The sequence below is a fragment of the Pelodiscus sinensis genome, chromosome 21, assembly GCF_052426305.1.
Source record: "Pelodiscus sinensis isolate ZL-2025 chromosome 21, ASM5242630v1, whole genome shotgun sequence".
Lineage (NCBI taxonomy): Eukaryota > Metazoa > Chordata > Testudines > Trionychidae > Pelodiscus > Pelodiscus sinensis.
In genome coordinates this window covers 28,082,683-28,107,579 of record NC_143072.1, presented here as the reverse complement: position 1 = coordinate 28,107,579, position 24,897 = coordinate 28,082,683, and the positions used below count along the sequence as shown (strand labels likewise).

The 24,897-nt window shown below is 47.0% G+C and overlaps 1 protein-coding gene across 3 annotated transcripts in view; it reads right to left on the bottom strand.

Moving 5' to 3' along the window:
- Positions 1–7,488: 7,488 nt before the first annotated feature.
- Positions 7,489–24,897, bottom strand: part of SLC13A2 (solute carrier family 13 member 2) — a 54,164-nt gene continuing 36,755 nt past the window's right edge. For all 3 annotated transcript variants that reach the window (XM_075904457.2, XM_075904459.2, XM_075904455.2), the window contains 6 exons: positions 19,230–19,451; positions 18,294–18,406; positions 15,412–15,530; positions 13,240–13,401; positions 11,755–11,892; positions 7,489–8,629 (listed from right to left, as the gene is read on the bottom strand). In XM_075904457.2, coding sequence (XP_075760572.1) covers positions 8,492–8,629; positions 11,755–11,892; positions 13,240–13,401; positions 15,412–15,530; positions 18,294–18,406; positions 19,230–19,451 — 892 coding nt within the window. In that variant the 3' untranslated portion in view covers positions 7,489–8,491. The remainder of the gene's footprint in view (positions 8,630–11,754; positions 11,893–13,239; positions 13,402–15,411; positions 15,531–18,293; positions 18,407–19,229; positions 19,452–24,897) is intronic.

Below are 24,897 nucleotides of genomic sequence, written 5' to 3'. Positions count from 1 at the left end.
TGGGATGAAGTGCTGAGCTGAGAACAAAATGGCATCGACCGCATGGCCTCTTTATACCTCCTTCCTGGCCTCTTCTTGTATGCAGCAAGTCACCTGGTCAGAGGCCAATCTCTATGTTCCCTGCTGGCTGCCCTCAGGTGACAAATCCCGTTCTTTGGGTGTGTCCATAGCCCATTGAGAGCCATTGTTCCACAGGGCTTCACTACTCAGCCTGTCCATAGCCATGCTTAACCACATTCAGAGAAATATTCAGCTTCCACACAGATTTACAGATTCCTACCTACACACACAGACATTATATACTCACATAAATAGCGTACATAAGATCAACAAACAATAAGCTCCCATTCAATACCCCACATGGCTCCCTTTTATACCAATTTCTGGGGCCAACACCCCCACCTAGGGGTGCAGCAGCGATCTGGCTGCTTCCCTCCAATTCAGTAATGTGACACTACCCATCGCTGCTCTCAGCACATCCCGCCCACGGGCAGCCCCACCGGTCACTGCCTCCTTCTCCTTTTCCTCCTGCCCACTGGGATCAGCTCTGTCAGTGGGAGACACTGGAGGGAGGAAGCAAACCTCCCTTGCTGCAATTTAAACCTATTGCTTCTTGTCCTATCCTCAGAGGCCAAGGAGAACAATTTTTCTCCCCCTTCCTTATAACACCCTTTTAGATATTTGAAAACTGCTGTCATATCCCCTGTCAGTCTTTTCTTTTCCAAACTAAACAAGCCCAGTTCTTTCAGTCTTCCCTCAGAGCTCACATCTTCTAGACCTTTAATCATTTTTGTTGCTCTTCTTCTTTGGACTTTCTCCAATATCTCCACATTTTTCTTGAAACATGATGCCCAGAACTGGACACTGTACTCCAATTGAAGCCTAATCTGTGCAGAGTAGAGCGGAAGAATGACTTCTCGTGTCTTGTTCACAACACTCCTGTTAATGCAGCCCAGAATCATGTTGGCTTTTTTTTGCCACAGTGTCACACTGTTGACTCGCATTTAGCTTGTGGTCTGCTATGACCTCTTTCTGCAGCAGTCTTTCCTAGACCATCACTTCCCATTCTGCATGTGTAAAACAGATTATTCCTTCCTAAGTGGAGTTCTTTGCATTTGTCCTTATTAAACTTCATCCTATTTACCTCAGACCACTTTTCCAGTTGGTCCAGATCATTTTGACCCTATCCTCTAAAGCACTTGCAACCCCTTTCTGCTTAACAAGCATAGTCTCTATGCTAGTATTTAAATAGTTGATGAAGATATTGAACAGAACCAGTCCCAAACAGGCCCCTGTGGAACCCCACTTGTTATATCCTTCCAGCATGACTGTGAACCATTAATAACTACTCTCTAAGGGTATGTCTACACTACAGCACTAATTCGAACTAACTTAGTTCGAATTAGTTAATTCGAACTAAGCTAATTCGAATTAGCGCATCTAGACTTAAAAACTAGTTCGAATTAGCGTTTTGCTAATTCGAACTAGCATGTCCACACTGAGTGGACCCTGAACCGAGGTTAAGGATCGCCGGAAGCAGTGCCGGCAGGGCATCAGATTAGGATGTAGAGTGTGGCGCTGCTGCCTCAGGCTAGCCGAGGGCTGTGCTTAAAGGAACCCGACCCCCACCCCGGACAGACAGTTCTCAGGGGTTCCCCGCTTGCAAAGCAGTCCTGGCTTGGAGTGCCCTGAGTGCCCACACTCGGCACATCACAGCACTCGGCCATCAACCCGGCTGCACTTGCTGCAGGCTGCCATCCGGGGGGGGGGGGTCAATCAAGGGGCTTCAGGAGAGTTTCCACCCCGAGGAGCCCGCAGAGCCAGCCCAGTCCTCCCCATCGGGGGCTCGTACCCCATTCCTCCCTCACCTCCTTCCACTTACCCCTCCCTAGCCCCCCTTCCTGATGTACAAAATAAAGGACACGTGTGTTCAAAAATAGAAACTCTCTTTATTGAACAAAACTCGGGGAGACTGGGAAAAGAAGGTGGGAGAGGGGAAGAGAGAGGGTGGGAGAGGGGAGGGCAACTAAAATGGTCAGGGGTTTGGAACAGGCCCCATATGAAGAGAGGCTAAAGAGACTGGGACTTCTCACCTTAGAAAAGAGGAGACCGAGGGGAGATATGATAGAGGTCTATAAAAGCATGAGTGGTGTGGAGAGGGTGCATAAAGAAAAGTTCTTCATTAGTTCCCATAATAGAAGGACTAAAGGACACCAAATGAAATGAATGGGTAGCAGGCTTCAAACTAACATCAGAAAGTTCTTCTTCACAAAGCAAATAGTCAACCTGTGGAACTCCTTGCTGCAGGAGGCTGTGAAGGCTAGAACTAGAACAGAGTTTAAAGAGAAGTGAGATAAAGTCATGGAGGTTGGGTCCATGGAGTGCTATTAGCCAGGGGGTAGAAATGGTGTCCCTGGCCTCTGTTTGAGGAAGGCTGGAGATGGATGGCACGAGACAAATGGCTTGGTCATTGTCTTCGGTCCATCCCCTCCAGGGTACCTAGTGTTGGCCGCTGTCAGCAGACAGGCTACTGGGCTAGATGGACCTTTGGTCTGACCCAGTACGGCCATTCTAAGCTCAGGGCTCAGGGTTGGGGGTCTCAGTGGACCACCTTGATTTTCATGCCAACCTGCTCCTGGGTGGCCAGGCTGGCAGCTATCCCGCCCTAGATGGCCACTTTCCTGTGCCTAGTGCGGAGATCGTGGATGAGGTCCACGATGTCTGCACCAGACCAGGTGGGCGCCTGCCTCTTGCGGACCTGGGCAGGCTCCTGGGAGCTGCCAGCCTGGTTCCGGGAAGAGGCGGAGGGCTGGGTGGCAGCGGGTGGCTGGCTCGAGCCGTGCCAGGTGCAGGGTCTGCTGGCTGGATGCTGGCAGGCTTGCACCTGGCACGAGCACCGTAGCCAACCCGTGCCCCTTTAAGAGCTCCGGGGCCGGAAGGGGGGCAGAAGAGTTTCCCTGGTGGTGCCCAGAGTGGCCACCAGGGAAAGCTGGGGAGGTCTAGCCTCCCAGTAGTTCGAATTAAGTGGCTACACAGCCCTTAATTCAAACTAGTTAGTTCGAACTAGGCGTTAGTCCTTCTGGAATGAGGTTTACCTAGTTCGAATTAAGCGCTCCTCTAGTTCGAATTAAGTTCGAACTAGTGGTTTGTATGTGTAGTTCCTATCAAAGTTAATTCGAACTAACGTCTGTTAGTTCGAATTAACTTTGTAATGTAGACATACCCTCCGAATGGTTATCCATCCAGTTATGAACCCACCTTATAATAGCCCCATCTGGGTTGTATTTCCCTAGTTTATTGATAAGACGGCCATGTGAGACTGTATCAAATGCTTTACTAAAGTCTAGGTATACTACGGCCACCATTTCTCCTTTATCTACAAGAAAGGATAAGAAATCAAAGAAAGCATTGTTGTTATCCTATCAAAGAAAGCATTCAAATTGGTCTGCCATTATTTATTCTTTACAAATCCATGCTGGCTGTTACCTATCACTTTATCTTCCAGAAGTTTGCAGATGAATTCCTTAATTATTTACTCCATTATCTTCTCTGGGTTCCCAAACTTTCCATTACCATGAAAGCCCATCTCTTTAACACCAGTATCCTTCCGGTAATGCTGTATGGCTGCAAAACCTGGAACATGATGCTTACAGAAGAATTAAAGCTACAAACCAGCCAAAGAGCAATGGAAAGATGCACGGCGAGTGTAAGTAGGGTACAAGCATATTACTATCGACAATTTACAGACAAGAAATAGTATCAATAGTATTCAAGTTATGTATGATCGGAAAAGAAGATGGGTTGGTTATGTAGTGAGATTGAGACAACAGATGGAAAGTGAGTATACTCCATTAGTATCCACAATATGTAAAAATACAAGAGGAAGGCCTCCAGCACATTGGGTGGATTCTATATGGAGGATTCATGGAAGAGAACCACATAAAACAGGATAGCGTGGAAAAGTTGCAATCTGCATTGGTGGTGAAACTGTTCACATTGATGAAATCATGGATCTTCCAAGTATCTTCCCTGGCACAAACGTTAAGCTGACTGATCTATAGTTTCTGGGCTTGTTTTTATTTCCCTTTTTATAGGCGGGCACTATATTTTCCCTTTTTCAGTCTTCTGGAATCTCTCCCAACTTCCATGACTTTTCAAAGTTGATAGCTAAAGGCTCAGATATCGCCTCTATCAGCATCTTGAGTATTCTAGGATGCATTTCATCAGATCCAGGTGACTTGAAGACATCTAACTTTTCTAAGTAATTTTTAACTTGTTCTTTTTTTATTATTTTAACTTCTGAACCTATCCCATTTCCACTAGCATTCACTATGTTAGGCATCCCGTCACCATTAATCTTCTTAGTGAAAACTGAATCAAAGAAGCCATTAAGCACCTCTGCCATTTCCAAGTTTCCTATTATTGTTTCTCCGTCTTCACTGAGCAATGGGCCTATCCTGTCCTTGGTCTTCCTCTTGGTTCTAATATATTTGTAGAATGTTTTATTGTTACCCTTTATGTCTCTAGCTTGATTGAGCTTGTTTTGTGCCTCTGCCTTTCTAATCTTGCCCCTTTATACTTGTGTTATTTGCTTATATTCATCCTTGGTAATTTGACCTATTTCCACTTTTTATACAACTCCTAGTTGATTTTTAGATCATGTAAGATCTCCTGGTTAAGCCAAGATAGTCTCTTGCCACAGTTTCTCTCTCTTCTATGCAGTGGAATAATTTTTGTTTTTTGGTCCTTACTAATTAATATTACTGGCCATGGGCCCATGTTGCCTCCTTGTTTAATCTAGAAACTGCATGTATGTACTGAATAAAACTAGAGGGAGAATCCTTGCAGGACACCACAAGTCAGTGATCCAGGGACAAAGGTGCCGTTTCTCATCCATACTCTGTGAGCCCCTCTAGGGAAGACTGAAGGCCTTTTATCAACCTCCACTGGAGCACTGCTCTTAGGTGAGACAATTGGCTGAGTGTGTATTGGCTGTATATTGCCAAGAGATGCAAAAGGGAAAGAATGGATGTCTGCCCTCCATCTATAGGTAACTGAAAACTTTCCATTAGTGCCACTAATGGCTATGTCCAACTGTGGCGGGGTAGCCCCGCCCCTCCCAGAAGCCGCCGGGACGCTGCGATCGCGGGGGGAAGGCCCCCCGGAGCGGCGTGTATAGCCGCCTGTCGTCCCCAAGCGGGGGGGCCGGCACACCGGCCGGGTGATGAGCCGGGGCCGGCAGACAGCGCCGAGAGGGGGCGGGGAAAAGCGGACGTGGCAGTGATGTCACAGGGAGGCCAGCCCGGGGGGGGGCCAGAGGCCGACGAGGAGGGTGACGTCATCTGCCTGCGACCAGCGGGCAGTTTAAATGGTCGCAGTGTGCCGGCAATCAGGGGGGACGCCGAGGAGACGCATTCCCCCCAGGAGCCGGTGAGCGGACACCGGTACTGGAGACCCTGAGCAGGACCGGAGTGTGAGCCCAGGTGAGACAATTGGACCTGGGGGAAGAAGTGGCCCAGGGCAGAGAAGTGGACCCTGAGAGCGGGGGAGTTTAGGGTTCTCGACCCCCCCCCCCCCACTAGGTGGGGAGTCTTTCCCTGACCTTAGGGCCCTGGGTCGGGGTCCGGAGCGAGGGCGGGCCCGGACCCCCTTCCCCCAACCGCCGAGCTGAACCGAGCAAAGCCAGGCGAATCGGGTCGCTAACGACCGTGGAAACCGAGGGGGGCGGACGTAAGCTCCTCCGCACGGGGGAAACCCCTACACCAACTCATGTCCTAGCTTGACTATATGGCCTTCAATTAGATGAGCTTGCAGGTGGCCTTTGGCTAGTGTCTCTATGGCTGCGCTCAGGAATGGAAGGCTTGGTACAGGATCGCATGGCAAGAATCATGTATGCAAAGTAGAGTTCTTCAGTATTGGTAGGGTTACTGCATGTTTGGAGGAGGAGGGGAATAAGGCATTGGCTTACTCCCTGAATAAGGCATTGGCTATTGCAGTCGTCCCACGCAGGACTAGAGGTAAATGCACATGCAAATCTTAAATCCTCCATGTGGAGGGTGAAGAGATCTTGGCAGGTGCCATTAAATAATTGTTTGTTTAAATCTGAATCCTGCCAGAGGGATTGGGTCATCTGGCTTCTAACGTTAGCACCAGGGAAATAGCAGCTCATTAGCAGAGAAGGGTAAACCTTTTCTAGCCTATGGTTTACTAGCATCTGCTCTCCAGCTAGCACATTTTGTACCTAGAGACCTATACCTGTTTTACCAGCTGAGAGATTAGGATCAAATGCAGAGGGGTGGGGGAGGGGGCAGGGTGTGCTCTGGAGTGCGTGGTGCAGGAATTCCTGAACAAGGTAGATTTTATGCAAATACATGAGTGTTCTGTGAACTTGTAGCTCAATTTTCCAGAGACAGGCCAGGAGCTAGCCTGTTGAAATGAATCCTGATTTTCCATATCTCCATGCTCTTGCAGGCATTAGCTATGGCTTCTATAGGAGCCAATGGGTTCTCTTTCAAAAATCGGGGAATAACATTCTGCATTTCCATGCTAATGGGATTGGTGATTGTGACGATGAGTCGAGGTTCCTCCGATCCTGCAGCCCCGTAGCAGCAAGAACAGACTCCACCAGCCAGCAGAATAGAGGGGGTTTAATGCTTCTCCAGGATACAGCACAGCACAGACATGATGTGTCGACCAGGATGCCTCAGCCTCCTTGAGATGGGGTCTCTGGGCCCCTAGATTCCAGCCCCTCCTTTGTCTGTTTCCTTCATGGTTCCAGCCCAAGACTGACCCTTCCCCCAACACTCCCTTCCTTTGTTTCATCCCTTCCCTTAATGGGTAGAACCGGTTCCGTCACTGTCAGGGGGGCTCTCAGGATGCCCTCCGCTGGGCAGTGCTTACAGACAGAGGCCGGTAGGGGTCATCTGCAGAGCTGACACTACATCACAGAGATTATGCTATACTCCCTTTTCCCAAAGATAACTAGCCCTGTCCCTCTGTTCTCTGCGGAAATGGTAAATAGAGATGAAAGGGAACATTTTCAAAAGTGCCTACGTGCCTTCAAGCCAGGCTTTCAAAAGCAGCCTAATGCTTAGAGATGCACGTGGGCACCTGATGGAATTTTCAAAGGCAGGGTAGATGCTCTGCTCTCATTGACTTCACTTTCAATGGCTGTTAGGCATCTAACCTGTTTGGATGCGTTTGAAAATCCCACTGTGTGCCAAGGTGCATTGTTCGGTGCCTAAGCACCTTTAAAAATCTTCCTCTTTGCAATGTAGGTCTCACTGAACGTCAGAACAGGCTTACATACTCCTGAGTTGCTTAGGCACTGCTGTAGTTTGACCTGGATGCTGAAAACCAAGGGCTATTCCATGATTCTTTCCATGGTGTTAAAAGATATGTTGGTGGTGCTGGCTCTGCCAGGAGGAGTGGGAAGGGTATGGTGAGCTGACATACACAATAGCAGCAGAAAGATTGGTTTCTTATAGAAAAACTGGACAGAATATAGAAGTTGCATAAAAATTCTTTAATTCAATCAATACTTTAGGAAACAAGAATTTCCCCATTCTCAGGAGAACACTATAGTTCCTGTCATGTCCTTACAGCAGGGGGAGTCAAGAGGTGACAGTGGGCCATATCTTGACTGCAAGATGCTTTTAGACAGCCCCCTAGATCTTTTTATGTAGTTATTGCTAACAGTATTGTTGGGGGGCTTGTTATTTTTGTCTGGAATCTGTACCTTGATTAGATTTTCAACAAGAAATTTGGACCTTGACACAAAACAGACTGTCTTTGCACAGTCTTTGGGCCTCCATAAATAGTCTTAGGATTGATGTGATAGTGAAAATAGCCTCTTGTTTTCAGAAGCTCCTTTTCACTTCAACTACAGAGTGAATTTTAAATAAATAAATTAGAGAAATAGAATGGTCTAGATAGTGTTTTGATTAGTCCACAATCATTATAATGCATAGATTGCTGGAGTGCTTGCAGGTCATGCGTACAATTTTATGTTCACCAGGCCCGAGTACAAGCATACCTACACAGAGAGGTCTGTGCCTACAAACAGAGGTATGCATTTAGTTTCAAACACACAGTTGCAGTCACAGCATCAAGTACAAACTGTTCCCCTCTTTCTTCTTATATGCACTTCTGTGCCACCCTTCCTTTCCTCTCCTGGCACACTCAGAGCAAACACGGAATTTACAGGTAAAATCTGCGCTCTGATAGGAATGCCTAGTACTGGGGAAAATTTCCCACTGGTTCCCAAGAGAAAGGTAGCCTGGGGATCCCAGCAAAAGTTGCCCAGCATAAGGCTATATCTTGTGCACACAGTAGAAAAGCCAGAGAATTCCGTTGTTAACGTCTGGGTGCTTGGTTTCTAGAGGTTGTGTCTGATCCAGTACATCACAAAAGCTTGAGCAGATCAAGCTGGTGGTCAGAGTGAACAATATTCTGCTCCATCAGAGACCGCTCGTGGTTCCATTTGTCCATATTATTTACAGGCAGCTGGTGACGTGCTGTTTGCCCATACTGGAAAGTGGTTCAAATCAAACAAGGAGAAGCCCCAGGTGTGTATGGCTAACATGATTGTCAGGACACCCAGAATGTTGAGTACGCTCCCGGCTTTAGCCTAGAATTGTAAAGAGACGGTGTCATTGGCTGAACTAAGGGGATGCTTACACTACACAGGTTTTAGCAATGGCCATGGCATGAAAAGTCAGGCAGACTAAAAACTGCTTGTCAGCACTGTTGCCAACAAAAAGCTTCCATCCCTTCGGAGTGGCATTTGCTTTGTGGGCAGGAGAGCCTTCCAGCTGACAAAGCACTTTTAACACTAGTATTTGCCAGTGATTAAGCACCTGTGAATGGGCAAAGTTTTGTTGTTCTATTGCCAGTATAGACAAGGCCTAAGTCTGTTCCTGATCAGCAGTAGGAAGCTTGGATGGATGGCTTTTGGGCAGGGGTCTCAAACTCACAGGCCATCTATGGCCCAAGCAGTTCTACAATCCAGCTTGTGTGTGGCTGCCAGCACGAGTCCTTGCAGCCCTTTGTACTCACTGCAGCGGCAGGAGCTGTGGCGCAATGCAGCAGCCTCTGCTCCACTCCACCTCCATCCCCCGGCTCGCTCTGCTTCACTGCCAGAAGGCGCTGAAGCCCCACTGTGCTCCTAGGGGTGGCGGCAGGGACTCCTGGGAAATTTGCCCAGAGGCAGCAGGCAGGACAAAGGGATCCGGGGGGGGGGGGGGGGGAGTGCATAGAGGCCCAACCCCCAGAATCCTGCCGTAGGGGGACGCCTGCCAACCCCCTAGGAGGATGTGAGGACTAGTACAGGCCCTAAGGTAAATTGAGTTTGAGACCCCTGCGCTTGTGGGTTGATTTGTAGATCCTTATTCTAGCACCCAGGCTGGGCAAGGTATCTATCTGAAAGCCTGGGGGTGATGAACGGCTCGGCTTTGTGCTGGGAAGCTAAAGGCCCAGGTGGGGAAGGGGATGTCGATTTCAGAGCTCTCGGTCCCTGTAGCAGTGTGCAGGATAAAAGAAACAGCCTCTGATTGGGGCCTCCTAAAGGCACCTCACACAGCTCTCAGCCTAGGGGGAGGCCTGGGATGACTTTGCTGCCTTTGCTCTGTGCCAGAGGCTAGAATGTCCCCCGGTGCAGTGCTCTGGAGCTGTACATGCTGTGTGCTGTGGCCTCTCTCCCAGCCCTAACAGCATGCCCCCTAGAGTAGTGTTTCTCAACTATGTTTTATAAAGTACCCCTTGACAAAAAATTATCAGCACCCTCAAGACTTACAGTTTTCAGATACAAGTTTTTTTCTACCATTGAAACACATTTGTTTAAACAACTTAATCATAGCCAGGTGGGTGATGAAATTGTTGGGTGTAAAAATACAAAAATAATACAGCGCTGTAAAACGTAAAACAAAAATTCCGTTTTCTCCAAATTTCAGTTGTTGACCTACCCCCCTGACTGCTCTCAAGTAATCCTGAGGGTACTCGTACCACTGGTTGAGAAACACTGCCCTAGAGCAGGTGATGTGAGAGACCTTTGCATGCAATCTGTGGCTGTGTTCCTCAGTTCCTACCCTGGGGAAATTCTCCTCCATCTTGCTCTGGAAATTTTAGAACCCCATTAGGCAGCTCTGGGCCTTTGGTCTGTCAAAAATTAAACCCAGGGGCTGTGTCTAAACTGGCCAGTTTTTCCGGAAAATCAGCCGCTTTTCCGGAAAAACTTGCCAGCTGTCTACACTGGCCGCTTGAATTTCCGCAAAAGCACTGACTTCCTACTGTAAGAAATCAGTGCATCTTGCAGAAATACTATGCTGCTCCCATTCAGGCAAAAGTCCCTTTTCCTCAAAGCTTTTGCGCAAAAGGGCCAGTGTAGACAGCTCAGGTTTGTTTTCTTCAAAAAAGCCCCGATCGCGAAAATGGCGATTGGGGCTTTTTTGCGGAAAAGCGCGTCAAGATTGGCCACGGACGCTTTTCTGCAAAAAGTGCTTTTGTGAAAAAGCGTCTGTGCCAATCTAGATGCTCTGTTCCAAAAATGCTTTTAACGGAAAACTTTTCCGTTAAAAGCATTTCCGGAAAATCCTGCCAGTCTAGACGCAGCCAGGATGTTTAATTTCAATACCACTTTTTTTGCCTGTAGCTGATGTTAAATCACCCAACCCTGACCATTAATTTGGCTTTCCTCCCAAGGCCTCATTCAGAATAAACTGGGCCCCATACCATAGCTGAGCAGAAGCCTTTGCTTATTTTTTTGGATGGGGCTAAGTCTTATCAAAGACCTGGAATCCCAGCCACACACTTACATAGACCTCTCTTGATTTGGCATCTGAATCTGATATTCACTCGGGGACATGGGTGGCTGGTATGCTAAGTGGGGGAAGGCATTGGCCCCTCCCACACTTCACCCCCAGCATCCTCCTTCCAGTGCTCCAGGCCCAGGGAGGCTGGAACTGAAGATCCTCCTCCCTCCCCATGTTCTGGGGGCTGGAAAGGCTGGGGAGGCTATCCACCCTCCCCATAATCTGGAGCCAGGGAGGCTGAGGACACGCCCTCTTCCCTCCCCATGCTCTGGGGCCGGGGAGGCTGGGGCCATGTGCAGCTCGCCCTCCTCCCTTCCCTGTGGTGGCCTCCCCATGTCGGAGGGGGGCATGGGCATGGGGGCAGTTTGGCTCCTGTGGGGGGGGGGGGGACCTCATCAGAAGGGGTGGGGCTGGGGCTTGCTTCCCCCAGCCCTACCTTCACCAACCACCCATGTTTGGGGAGAGTAATTCCGGGACCTCATATGTCAATTATAAAGATATCCTCTTCTTTTTGTGCTCTCGTGAGAAAGGGCATCAGTTCAGCCCGGGCGGAATGCACTGTGAAATGCACAGACAGCAATACAGACGCTTGTGCAAAAAAGTGGTTTGATAAGAACCCTTTTGCCAGCCCCACGGTTTGCATTTCGTTTATTTGCACGGCTACACCCTCCCATTTCCCATCAATGCCCTGTTGCTACGGACACACCCAACGAGACCTTTCCCTGCAGTGTCACTGGCTGTTTTCCAAGAGCTGAAGCGCTCATGGTTCTGAGTGTACGTCCCTGCCACAGTAGCCCATCAATGTACAAGTCTATGCTCTGTATTCCATTTGAGTTTAGCAGGGTACAGGCTGTTCTGTAATCGCTTGTCAAGGGAAAACTAATAGCAAAGCAAGGAGACAGGCAAAGAACAGTGTAACTGGCAATCAGAGGGGCCTGCTGCTCACCATGTCGATAACCTTGAGCTGTCCATAGGAGAAAGCAATGGCATTGGGAGGAGTGGCCACGGGGAGCATGAACGCCAGGGATGCTGAAAGTGTGCAAGGCAGCATGACGTAGAGCGGATTGAGGCAGATGGCTTGAGACTGTGTAAGAGGTGAGAAGAAGGTGACATCTTTAATACCAGCAGAGTGCATAGATGTAGCACTGACGTGTGCTCCACCCTTCCTTTCACAGACACCCTCCGTCCTGCCTCAGACGCTTCCAGTCACTCCCCCAGGGTCCCAGCACCCTCGGGCCCTGGTCCTGCTTGGGACATTTGGCCACCACTCTCATATAAATTCAGCGGCGGATATAGGGCAGGAGGAGCGGGGTGGCTGCCCCAGGCCCCGCACTTCAATAGGCCCCGCGCGTGCTACTTCCGGTCAGCTGCTGCCGAGGTGCATGCGCAAAATTGTGCCTCCCCGGGCCCCACGGCACAGCCCTGGGCCCCGCAAAATTATCATCTGCCCCTGTATAAATTAATAACAATATCACTGTTCAGTCCAGAATTGGTAAATCAATGAAAAAAGTCATCAGAATCCTACATCCAGAGCTCAGTAAACAGCTCCCTTGAAGGAAAGAGCTCCAAACGCTCAGGGGAGATATTTGGGTAAGCGAGAATTCTGCTCTCTCCAGTGAAGCAATTACAGGTTACTCCTACTGTTCAATGTCTGAACCAAAAGACATCTGGTGACTCTTATTCCACTTCCGCCTGGGGCATGATTTTAACCTCCATCCTAAATCTGCCCTTGGGAAGGCAACAGTTTTCTCCTTGTAGTTAGTCTCAGTGGCGCTGCAAAAGTTCGAATAGACCAAGGAGACTGACGTACATGGTCACTGTAGAGGTGACTCTGGAGGGTCATGAGGAGATACACTGATGTGCTGGCATTGGGAAGTTCACGCTGCCGCTGCCATTGCCTTTCCTGTGACTAAGGGCACGTCTACACAGCAGCCCTAAACATAAAATAAGCTACGCAACTTGAGCTATGCTAATTGCATAGCTTAGGTCAAAATAGCTTATTTGAACTTTTGGCGCTGTCTGCACAGCAGTCATCTCAAAATAGAGAATGCTTCCTCCGACTTCCCTTACTCCTCATGAAATGAGGTTTATGGAAGTCAGAGTAAGAAGCCCATTATTTCAAATTTATTTCAAAATAATGGGTTTGCTGTGTAGACATGCACTATGTTATAAATAACACTGCTGTGTAGACATTGTCTAAATGGCCTTCAGTCTCCTAACTTCTCAATCCTATTATTTTCACCTGCATACGCTACTTTAGAAAGAGTGACCATAACATCTAGACTATATGTGATATCTACATTTCAAGGGCATGAGCCTGTGGTTGGCTTGGTCAGATTTTGTGCATAACTGAGTAGGTTTGTACGTGGAACATGATGGAAGGTCCTGTTGCTTTTCCTGCAGAAGCAGTCTGAAAAGGGATGGGACTTACCATGGAAGCCAGTATAGGAAGGAAGAGAGTGGTGGTAGCCACATTGCTGGTGCATTCAGTGAAAGTGGCAATCAGGAGACACAATAGCAAAACAATAGCTGGTGGTGAGATATTCTCCAAAGGTGCCAGTTTGCTACCTAGCCATGAAGACAAACCAGATTCCTGAAAGATAGAGATGGAGAGCGGTCCATTAGCACAATGGACATGCAGATCAAGTTCTTGAGCAAGTGCCATATCAGAACTACACTCAGTAACTATATCCCCAGCCAACTGCCAATTCCTTCTTATGAGGTTCCAGACTGCTTACTGGAGAAAAGCAAATCATCTTTATTCCCAGGCAATAGACCTCAATGCAATGAATAAGACACACACACACACACTTTTTCCATCATAAAGCCACTGAGAGGGAAAGAATACAGCAAGGTCCTTTCTTGGTCTAAAGAGGTTCATCACAGTATTCAGGGCATTAGTTAGACATGACCACAGCTTAGATCTGTCTCCTTTCCAAACTACAATCTCCGCCTATCTTTCTAACAGGCCCTTGTGAGTGTCCAGCTGCCACTTCAAAGCAACATAGTCAAAAGTGAGTTCCGAACCTTCCTCCTTCCTCTCTCAGTGACTATGGCCAATGAGCATCCAGCCTGTTACTCAAGCCTGCAAGTTGGATCAGTTTTGACTTGGCTGTCTGTAGACTCAACACACCCTGGCAATGTCTATATCTTGCTACTTCTTCCTGAATAACATCTCTATGATCCAGCCTTTCCTCAGTCCACACAGCTCAAATTTACACACATTCTCATCTCAGATCTTGACTATTACGACCCCTTCCTTTCTGGACTTGACAAACGCCATCCTGCCCCTTCAGCTCCTCCAACTCCATTAAAAGCACATTCACAAAGGTGATCTTCTTGCTGTGTTACTCTGACCAATCATCTCACTCTGCCGCATTCCCTCTCCCCAATATCCTTTGTAGCCTGTTACCACCTCTTACACAGCATGGAGCCACCAACCACCTCTTCTGGACCACCAGTGATGCAAGTCCTTCTTTTTCATGAGACTGCTCCATAGACACCTCCTTATTTTCTCCTATGCCATTTCTGAGGCATGAGGTAAATTTCCCATGAAATCTGCATGATACTATATTTTCCTCCTTCACAACTCACCTTAAAAATTCACCGCTGTGGCAATGCCTACAAAACTCAACAATAACCCATCTGTTTGATGTGCTGTGACTATTGCTTTACTACACTAATCATCATCGTCACTGTTTCCTTGTGCTTTGGCCCACCACCTTTGTGATATATCTTCCCATTCTATCGTGTTATATGAGCATCTTTTTATCTGTGAGGGCAATGCCTAGGAAACTGAAGTCCTAATCTTCAACTGGGGCTTCTGGTTGTTACTACAAAAATGTACAAGTTGTTAGAAATTGTGCTTTCTTATATTCAATTACATTCAGTATCTTATTTTTTAAAATCAGTTTTCCAATGTTTAGTTTCCCAATTTGAAGAGAGAAACAAGTTATCCATGGTTGGCCCATCAGCTGCATTTATTGCTACTCGTTATGTTCTCCTAATCGCCAGGAAAAAGCCTTCTGATTTACTCTGCACCATGTTCTCCCTTCTTCCTCCTTTTCTTTTCTGTTCCATTTCACGCTTGCTAACAAATGCACATGATGATGCAAGTCCCTCCAGCTGTGCAGCTTCTGTTCAATGGGAGGCATATGACTCAGGTGGCCTGCAACCCTGCTGGCTGCTAGGTGGCAAGGTTGCATTGCCTAGATACTGCACTGAGGAGTGAAGAACCCTGAGATCCTTTGGAATCCCATCATGGGCAGATCTTATCTGCCTGAGCCACCTCACACCTTGGAAAAACTTGGACCCATGAATCATCACTGAATTGCATTTGTTGATGTGTTTGGCCCTTCCCTCACGAGTCCCCTTCTCAGCTGTTCTACTTCAGGAGCAGTGTCCCATTGTCTGCATGCAGCACTAATAGACTCAGGAGTGAGCACTGCACAAGAGACATGCCCCTAATGCTGATCTCCAGCTGAGAGAGAGGGCATTTGGTGCTACTCGAGTGCCCTCTGGTGCTCTACAAGGGTGCAAAACAGGAACAAAATGAAGTGTCCAGTTAAACAAATGTTTCAGGTCATCAGACACAGGAAGATACCTCGCTGCCTTTGGCTAGGGCAAAGCCACCGCCCAACAAAATCACAATGTTCCAGGGCATCTTCTGATTAACCGTCTTCCAATCCAAGAGAGCAGGGACTACTCGAATCTTTCTGCTACCTAAAATACAAAACCAATCTGTGAGCCACAGGAATGCAGATCACATCCAGGGATCATCTCTGTGTAACGCCAACAGGTGGAACCAAGCCTGGGATCTCTGGAGCTTAGCTCATGAGTCTCTACTACTTGAGCTAAAAGCTAGCTGAATCTCAGATAAGGCTGTAGAGCAGGCATGTCAAACTCGAAGCCTACTGAGGGCCGCACAAACAAAACCTGATAGCTTTCAGGGCCATCTAGGGTTCCCAGATGGTTTGTCGAGGGGCGGGAGGGGGAAGCACAGTTTAGGTGCCAGGCAGAAGGCACCAATACCGGACACCTGGCAACCCTAGGGCCATCAAAGAAAATGGACTTTGTCAGAAAGTCGTAGTTATCTATTATTATAGATTATGTTTTAGGTATATTTTATAATATTACAATAATTTGATGTGTAAAATTATTTGCTCATATTAAATAATTTTAAATTAATTTTACATAATTTTTAATTTAAATATAAATTTAAGGTACTTTTATATTTTGTATATGATACATAACTTGTTTTGTTGAAATAAAAACAAGTATAGACCATAGTTAATCAAATAGAAAAGGCTTCTGTGAAAATTTCAGATACTCTGTAAGTTTGAGATTTTGCGTAAAGATATAATTATTCATGGAATTTCAAAAAATTCATATATTTATTGATATAAAATGAATATACATTTTGAGATTTTATTTGGGAATAAATAAATTAAACAAAATATTAACAAAATAACTCCTTCTTCTCCCCTAGAGCCAGGCACTCCCATACCCCTGTACTAACCCAACCCCCCTTCGGTCCCCCAGAGCCAGGACCCCCCAACCTAATGCCTCCCTCCTCCCCCAGAGCCAGCTCCCCCCCCAACCTAATGCCTCCACCCTCCCCAGAGCCAGGCATTCCCAGCACCCCCAACCTAATGCCTCTCCTCTGCCCCAGAGCCAGGCTTTCCCAGCCCCCCCCCCCAATAACTGGGTCCTGGAGTCAGCGTTACTGCCTGAGGCGCTGGGGTGGCATGAGCACAGTGGCCAGTGGGAGCACTTGCTGGAGAGCCCAGCGCAGAGCACCCAGCCAGCCGTCGGCACGTGCGCAGAGCAGCCCGGCCGACCGTGAACAGTTGCTGCGGTGCAGAGCGGCCCAGCCGGCTGTGAGCAGGCACTCGGCCACATGCTCCAAGTGGCCAGCGGGCTGCACTTCATTCTTTTATAAAAATGTTATGGCGGGCCACAAAAAACTTCGATTGGGCTGCATCTATGTGGAAAATCAGTGTTACTATGGTCAATCTTTCAGAGTTCAAATTAGTGGGTCGAGAAAAGACCCGCTAAATTGAATTCAGAGGGCGCCCCTGTTGGCACTGGCACTTCTGCTCCTTGTGAGGAGTAAGGCAAGCTGATGGGAGCATTTGCTCCCATTGACCACCCGCTGTGGAAACTGCACAGAAACTCAACCCCAGTTACATAATTAACATAGATGAAGTTGTGTATGTTAATTCGACCTTCCCCTGTAGTGTAAACTGGCGTAAGTGCCACTACATAGGACAGAGAGCCACACTCAGTAGGTGTGTAGTTACAACCACACTCCATCCCCATGGATCAGGGGAAAGAGTATTGGCTTGTCAGTTTCCTTTAGTAGTTCTGGTGCACAATGCTCCCCTGACAAATAGCATCAGTGCCACAATGTAGCTCTCCTCTCTGTTCAACACCCTGGCTTAGCTGAGGTTTTGTACTAACACACACAACACTACTAGGCTGTGTCTACACTGGGCCACTTATTCCGGAAAAACAGCCGCTTTTCTGGAATAACTTGAAAGCTGTCTACACTGGCCGCTTGCTTTTCCGGAAAAGCAATGACGATCTACTGTAAAATCATCAGTGCTTTTCCGGAAAAACTATGCTGCTCCCGTTCGGGCAAAAGTATTTTTCCGGAAAAACTATTCTGGAAAAGGACCAGTGTAGACAGCACAGTAGTCTTTTACGCAAAAAAGCCCCGATCGCGAAAATGACGATCGGGGCTTTTTTCTGGAAAAGCGCGTCTACATTGGCTACAGATGCTTTTCCGGAAAAAGTGCTTATCCAGAAAAGCATCCTGCCAATGTAGACACGCTTTTTCCGGAAATACTTATAATGGAAAACTGTTCCGTTTTAAGCATTTCCGGAAAAGGGTGCCAGTGTAGACGTAGCCCTGGTGTTTGACACCTGTAAAACTTCCCAACTCTTGCATCTCCTTGTAGTGGAGAGCTGGAGTTAAGGGGAGGGTGATCTACCAGACTGTGGAGTTGTCTCCAAAAGGAAGCAATGGAAGCATCATCATTAAAACTTTTAAAATTAGACTGGACAAAACACTATGGAAGAGACTGTGTAGAGAACTTGCTCTGGCCCCAAAAGGTGGGAGAATGGACTAGATGTATAGGAACATGTCCTCAGAGCTAGTCAGTATTCTCCCAGGGTCTAGTACATCTCCTCCTAGACTCTTCCACTTCAGCAGTTATGAGACATGCATATAATGTCTTTGATTAGACGTGTCTCATTTAATTAGCATACCAGAAAGAGAGCCATGCTGTGATCAACCAACTGCACGGTGGAGAACATATAACCCAAATCCTGCAGGAATCCTTTGCAGACACACGCCCAGCACTGCCCTTTGGCTCCTTGAATTGTTCAGTGTTTGAAATTGCCTTTGTAAAGCCAAGAGGCAGGGAAACGCCTGTGTTCTATTGTGGCACCTGGACTGTGACTTGCTGAGTTAGGTCTTACCTTGCTGTTGTGCTTGCTGAGTCCTGTTGCGACAGAGATAAATGGGGATCTCTGAAGGAATTAGGAACATCAGAAGTGAAATGAAGATGACAACTGTAGCATCAGTCACATAACTGCAAGAGATTGATCCAGAAATGACTCTACTGAGTTTGGCAAGGATACCGAAGGAGCAAGGGCTGCACAATCTGGCAAAATTACCCCTAGAAATGGCATGGTCCTACCAAAAGGATAGGCCCCAGAATAAGCAGGATTTATCCAGATGGGAACAGAGAACCAATGTACTTTGAGATGAGAAGTCCAGGTCCTCTCCCATGTGCCCATGTTGGATCTCTAATGTTCAGTGTTTGGCTGATATTTGGTGAGGATGGAAAATCGTAGACTATTAGAACTGGAATGGACCTCTTGAAGGCATCAAGTCCAGTCCCCTGCCCTTACAACAGGACCAAGTATAATCGAGACCATCCCTGATAAATGTCTATCCAACCTGCTCTTAAATGTCTCCAGTGATGGCAATTCCACAACCTCCCTAGGCAATTTATCCCAGTATTTAACCACCCTGACAGGAAGTTTTTCCTAATGTCCAACCTAAACCTCCCTGGCTGCAGTTTAAGCCCATTGCTTCTGGTCCTAGCCTCAGAGGCCAAGGAGAACAATTTTTCTCCCTTCTCCTTGTGACACCCTTTTAGATACTTGAAAACTGCTACCATGTCCCCCCTCGGTCTTCTGTTTCTAAAGAAAACAAGTCCAGTTCTTTCAGTCTTCCCTCATATCTCATGTTCTCTAGATCTTTCATCATTCTTGTGGCTCTTCTCTGGACCTTCTCCAATTTCTCCACATCTTTCCTGAAATGTGGTGTCCAGAACTGGACACAATACTCCAGTTGTGGCCTAATCAGTGCAGAGGAGGAGGAGGAGGAGGAGGAGGAGGAGGAAATACCTTTTGCCATTCTGGTTGAAGATATTAGTTGCCCAGCCTGCCATGAACCCAGGGTCCCTGGTAAACCAAAGCACCACCAGTAATATGAAGAGGATTGTGACAGCAGTCTCTGAAAATTTCATAGGGCCCAGTTTTTTGTGCTCATCCTTGATAATCCCGTAAGCCATTCGCTGCTTTGCTTGCATAGCGACATTAGCTCCACAGCCAAAATTCTTTCGGATGCTGGAAAGAGAGAAACAGATGTCACAGCAATTCCCTGGGCTTCACCCAAGGTCTGCACCTCTCAGAGGGCCAAAACTACGACTGTGATTGATTTGTGTTGCCATGGCACCCAAGACCAGGACCCCACTGCGCTAGGTTCTGCACAATCACAGGTCAAAGAGAGTCTCTGTGCCGAAGAGCCGAGGTCTAAATAGAAGAGAAAAGACGCTCGCTAGCTAGAGAGTGCTAGATGGCAGGATACAAGAAAACAATGAGAAAATGGTCAGCTGTGGTCTCAGGGCACATTACCTGTTGTCTTGTTTTTCTGTAGGCTTGAGGCAAAGGAGAGTTTTGCAACAGGAATTGAGGTGGAGAATGAGGTAGCTTTGTGGGTGAATATGGAGAGAGGCTCCTGCGTATGGGGAGCAACACAGGAGAAAGCATGAAAGGACTTGTTTGGACACTGAACGTGAGCAATGGAGGCTGATACCCAGAGCCAATTGGAGGCAGGAGCTGACATTTCAGTAGTGAATAAAAGACGGTCAGTGGGGTTTAAGAATCTTTGAGGTGAAGAAGAATCGCTTTTGTACATTCAACAGAGAAGAGGGGAACCAGTGGAAGGATTCAAGGAGAGGATGATGTGCTCAAAGCAAGTGTCATGGCTCAGTCCCCCAATGTGACACACTGCTAGCGGAATAAACACTGCAAAATCTGTGTCTGTGATTCACAGAGAAAAACTTAGTCAATCTCAGTCCCCCTGAGATCCAAAAAAGACAAGGCTGGTTCTGCACTGCCACCGCCCAAGTGATTACAAGAAAATATTTAAAAAGGAAACCTTTTCCAGAGAGAGAGATCACTTGGGAACCTACACCCCTAAGGTAAAGCACTCTCCCTTGCCCTCTGTTTTGCTTAGAGTTGGGAAAACAGACAGAGGGAATCCATAGACAGCAATAGACTCTGCCCTTGTAACTAGGCCCTTAATCCTAACAACACACCAATCAACCAATACTGGTTAATCAGAATAAAAAGAAAACTCTTTTATTATCAAAACAAAACTACTGTTGCAAGCATAGTAAATTGGCTAAGCGGTAAATAGCCACAATTGACCTAGACTCAGGGAAAGTCATTGGGCTGTAATACTTAATTACGAAAGAGAAAAATAATTAGCCAGCTCAGACATGATTTCCAAACCCCCAAACAAGGAAAACAATAAACCCTGACAGACTATTTAAACTTTTCCTTAATTACACATTTCAAGAAGTCCGTTCTTGGAGAGAGAAGCATCTTCCATCTCCCTCAATACCTGGGAGAAACTACTCTGCTCTTAAACAAAGAAGAGAGAGAGAAAAACCTCTCTTTTCCTGTTTGAAATTCCTACCTGAATTTTTATTGGCTGATGGCTTGACCCCCTCCTCCCCCCAGCTGACACCTTTGCTAGGTACCTGAGTTAACCCTTTAGTCACCAGGTGCTCGTCAGCACTCCTGTTCATGACAGCAACCAACTAGGAGCTTTGCAGCAGCATTCTAACCAGATAGAAGCAAGGCAAGACTTCATGGCTGTGTCTAGACTGGCCAGTTTTTCCGGAAAATCAGCTGCTTTTCCGGAAAAACTTGCCAGCTGTCTACACTGGCCGCTTGAATTTCCGCAAAAGCACTGACTTCCTACTGTAAGAAATCAGTGCTTCTTGCGGAAATACTATTCTGCTCCCGTTCAGGCAAAAGTCCCTTTTGCGCACAGCTGAGAGATTTTGTTGGGGGGGGGGGGGGTGAGGCAGCATGGTGAAGCCTCTCCCTCTTTCCCTACATCCCGCAGCAGAGCGAGCAAAACAAGCAGCTAGCCGCTTTTATTGGTGCTGCTCCCTGCTGCAGGGGTGGAAGCAGGTCGGATCAAAAGGCTTGGCTGGCCAAATTTTGCCTGTCTCTGCTTTAAGGGGTGCCAAAAACCCAGCCAGTAGGAGCGGTTGGGGAAAAGGCTGCAAAAGACACTTCCCTGTGCTGTTCCTCTAGCCAGGACAGGAGAAGGAGAACGGCAGTGTGCATGGCCTCTTCCCCACCACCACCACCAGACAGAGCTGGCCATGCAGGGTTTTAGTGCCGACTCCCCCACTGCTTCCCACAAGCTATTGAATGGGGGGTGCCAAAGTCATAGTTTGCCTAGAGCACCAAAAACTCTTCTGCCAACCGTGCTAGACAGTGATTATTATAGACAGCCCATTCAACGAGCTTTGAGATGACAGGAGGAAGGGTCAGTAGCTGGAGAAGCACAAGGGCTCTAAAGTGTTGGGAGAAGGGGCTAGAATGGGAGAAAAAATGTCATCTCTGCACTTTGGGATGGAGGTATCATTTTCAGCTCAAGAAGCCACTCCCAGACTCCCTGACCATCTTGGGTAATGGCCATTGATGGCCCATTCTCCATTAACTTATCTAATGTTTTTTTATCCCAGTTATCCTCTTGAGGCTACATCTAGACTGGCATGATTTTCTGCAAAAGTTTTTCAGTTAAAAGCATTTGCGGAAAAGAGCATCTAGATTGGCATAGACGCTTTTCTGCAAAAGCACTTTTTGCGGAAAAGCATCTGTGCCAATCTAGACACGGTTTTGCACAAGACAGCCCCGATCGCCATTTTCGCCATCAGGGCTTTTTTGCGCAAAACAGTTTTTAGCTGTCTACACTGGCCCTCTTGTGCAAAAACATTTCCGGAAAAGGGCTTTTGCCCGAACGGGAACGTCAAAGCATTTGCGCAAGAAGCACTGATTTCGGACAGTAGAACGTCAGTGCTTTTGCGCAAAATCAAGCAGCCAGTGTAGACAGCTGGCAAGTTCGCTTTTGCGGAAAAACTTGCCAGTCTAGACGCAGCCTTGGCCTTCACAACAATGACTATGCCTTGTGGCTACGTCTACACTGGCATGATTTTCCAAAAATGCTTTTAACAGAAAAGTTTTCCGTTAAAAGCATTTTCGGGAAAGCACGTCTAGATTGGCAGGATGCTTTTCCGCAAAAGCACTTTTTGCGGAAAAGTGTCTGTGGCCAATCTAGACACGGTTTTCCGCAAAAAAGCCTCGATTGCCATTTTCGCGATCGGGGCTTTTTGTGGAAAACACTACTGTGCTGTTTACACTGGCCCTTTTGCGCAAAAGTCTTTTGGAAAAAGACTTTTGCCCAAATGGGAGCAGCATAGTATTTCCGGAAAAGCACCGACGATCTTACATGAGATCGTCAGTGCTTTTCCAGAAATTCAAGCGGCCAGTGTAGACAGCTGGCAAGTTTTTCCGCAAAAGCAGTTGCTTTTGCAAAAAAACTTGCCAGTCTAGACACAGCCTGCTTGTATGAAACCCATTTTATACCCTAATTGTTTTTGCTGCCCGTCTCTGTACCCTTTTCAGTTCTAATATATGTTTTCTGAGGTAGGGCCACCAGAACTGCCTGGAGTACCAAGGTATGGGTGCATATAGAGGCATCATGATATTTTCTGTTTTAGCATCTATTCCTTTCTTAAAAGTCCTAACATACTCTTAGCTTTTTTGTCTCACACTCTGCACACTGAGTACATATTTTCAGCTAGAAATCTGAGACTTCTCAAGAAAACTATCCACAATGTATCAGTGAATTTAGGCCCCATAATTTGATATGTATAGTTAGATATGTATGTTTTCCAATGTGCATTAATTTTTGCTTATTGACACTGAATTTCATCTGCTGTTTTGTTACCCTCCCAGTTTTGTGAGGTCGCTTTGTGATGCTTCACAATTATCTTTGAACTTAATGCTAAATTATTCAAGACCGTTAGCTGAAAACTTTGCTACCTCCCTGTTAACACCCTTTTCCAGATGATTTATTAGTACAGTGAACAACAATGGTCCTAATACAAAATATCTGGGGTCCATCCTATTTACTTCTTTCCATTGTGAAAATGGACCATTTATTCCTATCCTTTGTTTCCTATCTTTTAATTAGCTATAAGTCCATGAGAGACCTTCCTTACTATTCCATGGCTGCTCACTTGCCTTACAAGCTTTTAGCATGCAGCCTTGTCAAAGGCTTCCTGAAAAGCCAAGTACAATATAGCCACTGAATCCCAATTTGTCAGGGCTGGATTAAGAAAAGGCTGTAGCGGCTGCTGCCCAAAGGCCCAGGTACCCCATCCCCTGCTCCAGCCCTGAGCCCCCTCCAAGTCTCTGCTCCCCATCCCCTGCTCTAGCCCTGAGTCTCCTCCCATACTCTAACCCTTCACAGTCATAGAATCATAGAATACTAGGTCTGGAAGGGACCTCGAGAAGTCATCAAGTCCAGTCCCTGGCCCTCATGGACCACCAGCTAAAACATTGCTGACCGGTGTCTGTCTAATCTGTTCTTAAGTATCTCCAGAGATGGCAATTCCACAACCTCCCTAGGAAATTTATTCCAGTGTTTAACCCCCCTGACAGGTAGGAATTTTTTCCTAATATCCAACCTAAACCTCCCTTGCTGCAGTTTAAGCCCATTGCTTCTTGTTCTATCCTCAGAGGCCAAGGAAAACAATTTTTCTCCCTCCTCCTTGTGACACCTGCTTAGATACTTAAAAACTGCTCTCATGTCCCCTCTCAGTCTTCTCTTTTCTAAAGAAAACAAGCCCAGTTCTTTCAGTCTTCCCTCATAGCTCATGTTTTCTAGACCTTTAATCATGTTTGTTGCTCTTCTTTGGACCTTCTGTGATGTAGTGTCAGTACCTTGCTGGTTGCTATGCTCCACTTAGGAAGGAATAATCAGATTCACACATACAGAATGGGAAGCGACTGTCTAGGAAGGAGTTCAGCAGAACGGGATCTAGGGGTTATAGTGGACCACAAGCTGAATATGAGTCAGTAGTGTGATGCTGTTGCAAAAAAAGCAAACGTGATTCTGTGCTGCATTATCAGGTGTGTTGTGAGCAAGACACGAAAAGTCATTCTTCCGCTCTACTCAGAGCTAGTTAGGCCTCAGTTGGAGTATTGTGTTCAGTTCTGGGCACCGCATTTCAAGAAGGATGTGGAGAAACTGGAGAGGGTCCGGAGAAGAGCAACGAGAATGATGAAAGGTCTAGAGAACATGACCTATGAGGGAAGGCTGAAGGAATTGGGTTTGTTTAGTTTAGAAAAGAGAAGATTGAGGAGGGACATGATAGCTGCTCTCAGGTATCTAAAAGGGTGTCACAAGGAGAAGGGAGAAAACTTGTTCATCTTGGCCTCTGAGGATAGAACAAGAAGCAATGGATTTAAACTGCAGCCAGGGAGGTTTAGGTTGGACATTAGGAAAAAGTTCCTACCTGTCAGGGTGGTTAAATACTGGAATAAATTGCCAGGGAGGTTGTGGAATCCCCATCTCTGGAGATATTGAAGAGTAGGTGAGATAAATGTCTATCAGGGATGGTCTAGACAGTATTGGGTCCTGCCGTGAGGGCAGGGGACTGGACTCGATGACCTCTCGAGGTCCCTTCCACTCCTAGTGTTC